We start from the raw sequence: 9,579 nt of genomic DNA, 5'->3' as shown, positions 1-9,579 counted from the left end.
TTGATTAACAATAATTTTTTCTTCAGTTCAAAATAGAGAGGTACAGCAGTTCGAAAAGTGTAAAATAGGCCATAGGCCTCCATGGTATTGTTAGAGAGAGAGAGAGAGAGAGAGGAGAGAGAGAGAGAGAGAGAGAGAGAGAGGGGGGGGCAAACTCACAACAGTTTTTCCTTCTGTCTAATATTTATAGTTTATATATTTATAGTTCAAAGACAAGTAAAACAAAATTACTTTATTAACTATGTGTACAAAATAAATAAATCAATGACTGAACAACAACAAGCGAAAATGATGGATGATTTACAATTTCTGAAAATAATGTATAATAATTCTCCACTCTTCTTCCCACACTGTAGGGTTGTAACATTCTTCAATATTTTTCATTTTTCACATATTCCCCCTGGGAATGCAAAAAAACGAAACTGCAAGACGATGATCGTGTTTTCACGATATTTCAAAATAACTTCACTCAATCATCATATAAATAACAATTACTTTCATAAGACCATTAAAGCTGAACAATGTTAGACAACAGTTATCGTGTCATGTGTGGGCGTCGAATTTCGAACATTGTTCATTTTTTCTTTTGATAAATTACTACTACTATTCGCTGCATATTTAGAGTTTGGAATATGGTCTCTCTGAATCACTGGAGCGTCTCTCGGTATAGTGGGCGGGACTACACCTTTATGATTGACAGCATTTTTCTGGTGGACGCCCGATGACGCGCAGGAAAGCGTCGACAAGGACTCGTGCGACGACTCCTGGGCTAAGTCACAGGGTGATTTACTTATCACAGTATATAAAGGGTTACTCTGAATATTAGGTTTACTATGAGGATCGAGATGCAAATCACGGTCCGGAGGCTCTTTAATGGCTGTGTTTTCTCTCTGTGATTTGTGTCCTATGTCGGGAAAGTCGTTTTGATCGTTATGTTCCTGCTCTATGGCTTCCCGATTTAATCTCTGAATTCTTCGTCTCTGATAATACACGGCAGAAAACAGTAAAATGTTGATGAATAACAGGGAACACCCTATAGCCACGGTGATACTTAAGGGCACCGAGTTACTCAGGCTGGATTCTTGTTCCGCTTTCTCCTCCGATTGAGGTTTAAACTGTTCCAAAGAGTCTTCCCGTTTAGTTTTCTCTTTGTTTGTATATTCGGAATCTCCGGGTGGGAAGTACACTCCGTTATTCAATGGGGGTGGCGAAGGGGGGATAGGTGGGTGGGGTGGAAAAAACTTTTTAAAATCTGTGATCAAGCGGTGCGGGTCGTCAAAAGTCGCCATGTTGTTTTGGTCCTTGAGTTCGTGTTCCCGAGGGTCTGGGTTGGGTTTTCCGGGCTGGTTGAGTTTTGGAATGAGGTCTAGCCATAGCGATAATTCTTTTCCTCTGTAGTGACTAGAACTTGTAGTATTTGAACCTGTAAAGTTATGACTAACAGGTTAAACTTCTCATCATGCAGTGTAATTCTCTCTTTAAAAAAACCCCAAATTTTTGTAATGTGCAAAAGTGATAATTTGGATGTCATTATTACGTAATGTACATATTCATTAACTAATTAGGTTTTAATACCCACCTAAGTGGCACTTAGTCAGCGTATATTATATAAGCTTGAAACTATAACCAACTGTGTTTTGCATGAATCACGTTGTAAAAATATAAACCACTTTAACATTTACATATATAACCTGTCCCATGCATGCCGCTCAGATCATTGATTGAAAACAGTACGCAACTTAGACAATATTCGATGCACAGTTTTAGCATAAAACGCTATAATAGATATAAACCATATGATCGCATCAACCTTTGTACTAAAGTGAATATAAAACGCTACAGATATAAAACATATGATAGCATCAGCTGTTTACCAAAGTGGAGAAATCTCTGCTGATTCCTGTCATATTTGGGCCATCCAGGATCACTGCGAAGCTTCTGTTCAAAAGCCAACTCCCCTTCAGGCTTGTTGGGATCTCTGCGAGGAAAGGTTAACAACTTTTATAAATACAACTGTCTGGAAAACGTTCCCTCTAGATTATTTATCTTGCAAAACAGCATTCAAATAGGATTTATTAAGAAAATATCAGTCGCATAAAAAAATCATTTCCTAGGATTACAACTGGCACTGAGTAAATACAGATTTTATCATAAGTCAATACCCTGTCTTTGCAAAGTTGGTCCAATATCTCATCATGGTTTCGCTGATAGTCTTTTCTAGAGGGGTGAATTTTTCAGAGAATGGAGTCACGCCCTCGACAAGCGGGGCACCGAATATGTAGGCCAGCTCGTCCCCATGGACGGCGCTGGTCCAGTTATGATATAGGGCGGTGTCCGACACAGTCGCGTGCGTGAACGCGTACAGGTACGTGTCCGTGCTTAGAGAATGCTGCTGCGTCATTTTGACTAGTGGCGCCACGTAGAGACCGTCACTCAACAGTTGTAAAACGTTGTCTCTTCGTGTAAAGTCGTCTTGTATGGTATCCCAAGAGGTGTACTGGTGGTACAAGATCTCGTATATTTTCTGCCGGTTGTATTGAAAGTTGTTCAGAACAAACGTCCGAATTATCTTCGACTTCCTGTCCTCGCTGATACCATCTGTGAGTTCTTTTTGTTTCAGGTACATGTACGCCTCATTGCTTGTAACCCCGAATATAACTGGAATGGATGTGAAGGTATTCCGGGATTCGCTCATCAGATTCTCAACAGGTGCCCGAAATATTTCTCCGTATGGATTCGGAGACGGCGCCATGCAGGAGTAATACTTCGGGGCGGTAGGCGAGCTGTTAACAAGATCCTGCGCGCTTCGGCTTTTTAAGCACTTGGTGAGGCCCTCTATGTCGTTGGGGAAGCTGGAGCAGTTGACGTTTCGCGCCAACCACTGGGCGCAGGAATAGGCGTCGTAGGACACCGCCCAACGGCTCAGCGCCGACCCACTCTGTATGACTGCCCTTTGAAAATACTTCCCTGCAAAATTTTAGAAAATAAGTATAATTAACATGTTTACATATGATTGTCTGGCTAAGATAAATGAATACCATGTTTCCTGTCTATCATTTAAGCAGACCCTGCAATTTATATCTACAGGTTTTTTAATTAGAAATTATAATTCAAAATTATAATAATTTTCATAAAACAAAATAAAATATAAAAGAAAAACCAACTATCTTGAAGGTTTTTTTTATTTTACAAGGTTTGTATATCACCTACATTTCACTCAAGCAAGGTTAAATGGTTAATATATGTTTAATCTCGTTATACAACTGTTGTGTATATAAGTAGCATTTTTTTAACAAATAACTTAATTCCCCCTATGTCAATTCTTTGTTCCTCTTATATTTCATACAAATAATGTAAAACATTGTTATGAAGAAAAACATTGTAATAATGTACATGTACATGTAATACAATGTAATAATGTAAGTAGTAGTTACCCCATATAATATTGTTGGTTATGTGCAGATACCCGATGGGCGTGGTCATAATGACACGAGGGAGCGTAGCTCCCGAGTGTCGTTATGACCACGCCCATCGGGTATCTGCACATAATCAACAATATTATATGGGGTAAGTTACTTGTACCATAGTTTATGATTATTCATTATATCTTATTATTATAGTAATATCGGGAGTGCACTTGCCTCTAAACAATACGGTGCCATTGCGCTTGTCTTTTTATAAGTACAATATGTACTTTGTGAATTTCCAAAATGACTTTCTATCCCCGACAAAGATTTATTATTCTTCATGATCATTTTTAAAAAAAAATCATAATTATAATGACTAGATCGACTTCTCATTGTTATATTTTTATTTCATATTCATTCATTTTCCGACTTATAGTATCGATATTTGCTTCAAAGAATTAAATTTTTTAACACAATTTCATATGTACGAACCCTAAATTGTGCAATGCTTCTGTTTAAACAATTGAAATTAAATTTAAATTGATAAAGGTAATTAGTTTTTCAAAATCTTATTTGATACTCTGTATCAATGCAACTATGTTTTTTAAAAGCGGCTGAAAAATCATGTACATATATATTTTGAACAAAATCAATCAATAAGCAAAAAAAATATTGTTCGAAAAATGCATGTCGCGAAACCGTGAATGGTAAATGTCAAATCCGATTGGCTACCGCTATTCACTCTGTCCACAAAACAAGTTTTCTATTCAAACGCTTTCCTATCACGTGATTTACTTTCTATAAAACCTTGAAACAGGATAACCCTATTTCATTTAACACGCGTGTCTCTACTTGTCCGCACACATGGAGAGGAATATTAAAATAGAGTGTTTCTGACAAAGCCATTGCCGATATTGTTTTGTCTCGATCTTAAAATGAGATTTATTCGACGAACTAATATGTCGAGTCATTTATCCGTGTTGAGTTTTGGCAATTTTGATCTGGAGGAACCTTCTACTATGGAGTATTATGGACGCGCTGTAAAACAACTTTGTTGATGTTGTTTTTACTCGAGATAGTGGGCGGAGTTTAAAAAAAGTGTAGGGTATGTACATATAACCCACACTTTTAACAATAGAAAACTCGCCAAGCTATGGTACAATATGAAAATACAATACATTATAATACTAGAAACATCATAGTAATGCAATACACTGTAGTAATGTAATACCTTTCTCGGTTAGGGAAGAGAACATTAGGATGTTGACCAGGGCTGCCCCGTGTCCGTGCCCAAACAGCGTGACCTTGTTCGGGTCTCCATTGAAGGCTGCGATGTTGTCCTGGACCCACTGTAGTACGGCCAGGATGTCCATCAGAGCCTGGTTACCCTGGGCCGAGCTGTGCCCGGTGTTCAGGAAACCTATAATGTGTAGAACCAAAACTGTATCATAAACGATTCCAGATTTCAGGAAACGTGATTTCTTATTTTACAAAAACCTCTTTGAAAAACATTCACAAAATTTCTTGCTACAGCCCTAGGATTATGTATAACATGATACATGTAGGATTATTATAACCATCATATATACATGTACATCTACGGATTTGCAACAAAGTTTTCCTCCTAAAGTTTTTCAAACATTAATTAAAAACACAAAACTGTAACACAAACGAATCCGGTATATTGAAATATTTACACACTCGTTTTCCTTCTTCGTGGTTTTCATTAAAAAAGATTTTAGGAAACTATTCAAATCAAATTATATATTACATACAACATTAACTGTTAAGCATTTAAGAAAATATATTAAATATTTCAACTTTATTATCTACATGTACATAGTACTTCACCATTAATTAAAGAGTAATTTTACTGTATGGCAAGCAAATCTGAAAAAAAAACCCTGTGAATTGTTTATTCAAATCCTTATAGATTTATTACAGAAAATTTCAAAAAATTTCCTCAAAACATTCATGATCAAATTTACAGCATCTACGGAATAACATTCAATATTTATAACAGAGATTTTATCTACAGTGCAATTAACCATCAAATATGCAGTCTTTTAAATCAACAAGTGGTATTTCTTTGATAAGATTCTTATCTTCTCAAAAAACCTCAATAAAATATCATGCTTTAAGAAGTGTTTATCTCCAAGATAGCTTGTATCGCACAATCCATCAATAACCTTCTATATTGCTAAACAATTTCAAATATATAACATCTTGATGCATGCTAAGGCTGATAACCTTTTTCTTATCAATCATGTAAACATACTGTAATATCAAACAAAAATGAAATCGTTAGAAATATTTATCCGGATAAATTCATGTTGTGTCAGATGCTACTGATTATAAGAAGGGTTTTTTTCTCTCCCCAAAACAACCTTTTTATATATTACATGTAAGAACATTCCCCTAAAATTCAATGGCATTACATTGCTAATGAATATCAATATTCAATGTACAAGCTTGCGCTGGAGATCTGTATTTCTGGTAATTCAGACAGAAGCCATCCTACTAGCACAATAAATTCTCCCACATAAAAATCACACTTAGTTGCTAGTTATGGTTAAAAATAGTGAAAATTGGACATTTTCTCGGCCAACATGAAGCAAAAGGGTAAATTACATCACACCGAATTTTATCTGTTACCGAATGAAGAATTATGTCGATGCACTAAATCATGAGGGAAATTCGCAGAATCGATGCGTTTTAGAATCGCTAGCACATCACGCTAAAGGACTATTTAGAGCTTGTAAAACAAACTAATAGTATGTTGCAGTTTTAAACATAACATGGTCAAAACATACTTAATAAAAGTAGTTTTCAAATAAGTATAAGCAATTTAATGAAGCTTGATTGCGTTAAGAAAGAAGTTAAACATTTCTTTCTCTTTTTAGAGGAATGGAGGGTGGTGGCCATTTTTTGGCTTTTGATCTAAAGACGCCCGAACTCAGTATTGAGATTTAAGAAAATATTGTATTCAAAAAGCTCAGATATCTGATTTTTTTCTTTACTACATGTATGCTATACTAATATACATGTAGTTTTTATCTGAAAACAATCATATCTAAAAACTTCAGGTAGATCTAACAATTAATTTATTCAACCCCCCCCCCCCCTTAGTAAATTACATTGTTCAAGATTATTATACATTTATAAGAACACATACCGAGGACACCTAGTCTATAGTTGATCGTAATAACAATGACGTCACCATAGCTCGCCAGGACACTTCCGTCATACGCATTTCCGGTTCCTATTTCATAGGATTCTCCATGGACAAAAACCATGACTGCAAAAGGAGTTGTGTCCGTCCATTCTGAAAGTATCGATGGTAAAAAAGATTTTGAAAAATATAAAATACTGGGTTAGTTTCACTTCACCTCCATATTTGCACGAGAGCTATACGCGTGATCGTGCGTAACCACTTGGTACTGACTACTATACATTATACATTTGTCCACAAATACTAGTACTTTCCAAATATATAGAAACAGGAAGAAGAGAGTTTTGCGCGTAATTTAATTTCGTATTTTGAAAACAGCATCACGTTTAAGCCATGATTTCCTGTTCCGATTCAACTTAAAACATAATGTTAATTGCGACAACATGTTATGAGTGATCAAAAATACGTTGTGAAAGAAGAAAATCCAAGTAACTAAACCCAAGTTCATTATTTTTAAATTTGTTTGGTAAAGAGGAGATGTAAGTGCATGGATTCAAAGAAATGTTATATAAAAAAATAACTATAATTTCATAGTTTCGTCTGCACCTTTGGCAATCTTGTCTATGTCATTTGCATTTCATAGTACAAAAACCTCCCTTTGTACTTTTCCAGAAAAACAAATCTTTTTTGAAAAGAGTGCCTTCAAATCATTTAACAGGAATTAAAACATTCCACAACAAAAATTGAACAAAAAACTAATCTTCTCTGGAGATCTAATAAGACCTTTGAAGTCATCCATCTCAGCAAATCATTAAAAAGCGCAAGAAATTATGTTCACAAATTGCTATTCCCTTAGTAGACGAATGAACACAAAAATAGTCACAAGAGAAGAATCCGTTATTCATAAAGATATATTTTTGAGCGCATCATTGCAAAGTCATGACTTCTTCTGTCTTCGTGCGGAAATGAACCGCGTTATCAAAGGAAATCATCGTCTCTATAATTTTTCTTCTCTGCGTCTTTAAATTGCAATAACATCTATTTTGAAAACTGTTTGCAGAGAACGAAGCAAAGGTACCATTTGTGCTTTTTCTCCCAAGCATACAATCGATGAATGAACGATTTAGTTTCAGGTGATCGAAATATAAATGATGTAGATTGCAGAACCAAACAAAAAGTTTCCGGGGGAAAAAACAATTAGTGAAGCGTACATGTCACTTCCTGCCGACCAAAGGAGCGCCAGTGTAAAAATTCATGAAGTTGAATTCTTAAGAAGGTATTGGACAGCTCTGCAATGTAACGTACTTTCGTTTGAAATAAACAAAGATTGAAATTTACACTTTTAATATCTAACAGCGTAGCGCAATATACATATAGCACTACCAACTGATCTGCCTGTCATGAGTTGAAAACCCACTGGAGTTTTTAAAAAACTTTTTACAGCTTTTACATTTTTTATAATTTCTTTTTAAGCCAAATATTGTAAAATTCGAAAAATTAAAACTGTAATTTAATATACTTTCTTTAACACTAGTATTGCGAGGTGCCCAATACCAACTTCATTACCTCTTTTTACTGTAGCAGAATCAACACAAAACTAAAGAAGATGCATGTAGTACAAATGTATAACGTTAACGTCTCGCACAGTTTGGATGGAAAGGGAGTGCAAATAAGTGTGATTAAATTTACACATTAAATAATTTACGTCTTAACAGCTTCCCTTCATATCAAATCTATACTAATGGAAAACTTCAATGTTGCATTAACCATAAACACCACAGAATGCGTCCCCTTTTAAGATTAATTTTATGAGGCCTTTAAAATACAAGATGCGCCAACATCTTATGATTTTGGACCATGGATCTTGACAACTGATAGCTTGCAGTAGAGCGGCGCATTTCTCTTGTAAATTTTTTTTTCTAATCAACTATAACAAAGCCCGAATTTCACCGGCCTCCCGACCCTGCTTTGTCTCAGAGATGAACACTTCAAAGCTAATCACCATCCATTTTCTTTTTAGCAAATGATTAATTATGGATGGAGAGCTGTATTCAAATTATTATTCCAATGCTAGCAAGGAAAATTTAATATTCGCTGGCTTGCGGATTCAGCGAGCAGATTCTAATATCCGGTTCGAATTGCTGCATTTTGAGCCCGAGTGTTATAATAAAAACTATTTTAGTTACATCATTAACATGATTGCTTGGGTCTTTAGAATATAGGACCAAGTTTCAAAATTTTACAAACAAAAGATTCTCATTATTTAATGTTTAGAGGAAAATTCGAATTTTAAATTTCTGAATTTCATAACGATAACGATAATTTTGGTAAAGTATAGTTTAAGTGTATGAAAAGCATGCACAAGTACATGTAACACTGTCAGAAAAAGTTGCCTCATCTGTCAGATTTATTCAATTGTGAATAGTATTAGAAGAAGATGTAATTTAGAGAGCTCCCCCAACAGTACTAACTTTTTTGTTAGTGTTCGTATCTCCTTTTTTTAACGACTGGTATTCTTGTAAATTTGTTAAACCGTACGTAAATTAGATCATAAGCAAATTTTCTCACTTGCTTTGGACAGAATTTCAACAAATTAAAATTGCTACATCACGCGTTTTCTACCAGTTATAATGGAGGCAAAGTCCATAGATTGCATTTGAAGCATTGAAATAACAGAACAAAACAAAGTTTGGATTTGAAAAAGATGATATAAAGCATTACTGTGTATGACAGATTTCACAAGATGTACCATTCCTACAGCTTTGAATCTTAAAGTTCAATATTGTGTTTTAATCTTACGTAGTTTTTCGACCTATTTATGATTGATTAGAATGCGACAGCACCCTCCCTAGTGTAACAGTAACGATCTATTTCTCTCTTCTCTACAACGCTTTAGAGTAGCGGCGTGCATTGTAAACCCTAGGCGAAGATACGTTAACTGTGGATTTCTATGAAGTTAATTTAAGTATTGTCTTCCATATAAAATGTAAACATGGTTGA

At 35.2% G+C, this 9,579-nt stretch overlaps 1 protein-coding gene across 5 annotated transcripts in view; it reads right to left on the bottom strand.

The window, feature by feature from the left end:
- Positions 1-217: 217 nt before the first annotated feature.
- The window catches only part of LOC105329928 (neuroligin-4, X-linked), a 46,690-nt gene continuing 37,328 nt past the window's right edge, over positions 218-9,579 (bottom strand). For all 5 annotated transcript variants that reach the window (XM_011431425.4, XM_011431423.4, XM_011431424.4 and 2 more), the window contains exons 2-6: positions 6,583-6,732; positions 4,639-4,827; positions 2,163-2,967; positions 1,875-1,978; positions 218-1,423 (exon numbers count right to left, since the gene is read on the bottom strand). In XM_011431425.4, coding sequence (XP_011429727.3) covers positions 525-1,423; positions 1,875-1,978; positions 2,163-2,967; positions 4,639-4,827; positions 6,583-6,732 — 2,147 coding nt within the window. In that variant the 3' untranslated portion in view covers positions 218-524. The remainder of the gene's footprint in view (positions 1,424-1,874; positions 1,979-2,162; positions 2,968-4,638; positions 4,828-6,582; positions 6,733-9,579) is intronic.

Source organism: Magallana gigas, chromosome 8 (genome assembly GCF_963853765.1).
Source record: "Magallana gigas chromosome 8, xbMagGiga1.1, whole genome shotgun sequence".
Classification (NCBI taxonomy): Eukaryota; Metazoa; Mollusca; class Bivalvia; order Ostreida; family Ostreidae; genus Magallana; species Magallana gigas.
This window is presented reverse-complemented; position numbering and strand designations above follow the sequence as displayed.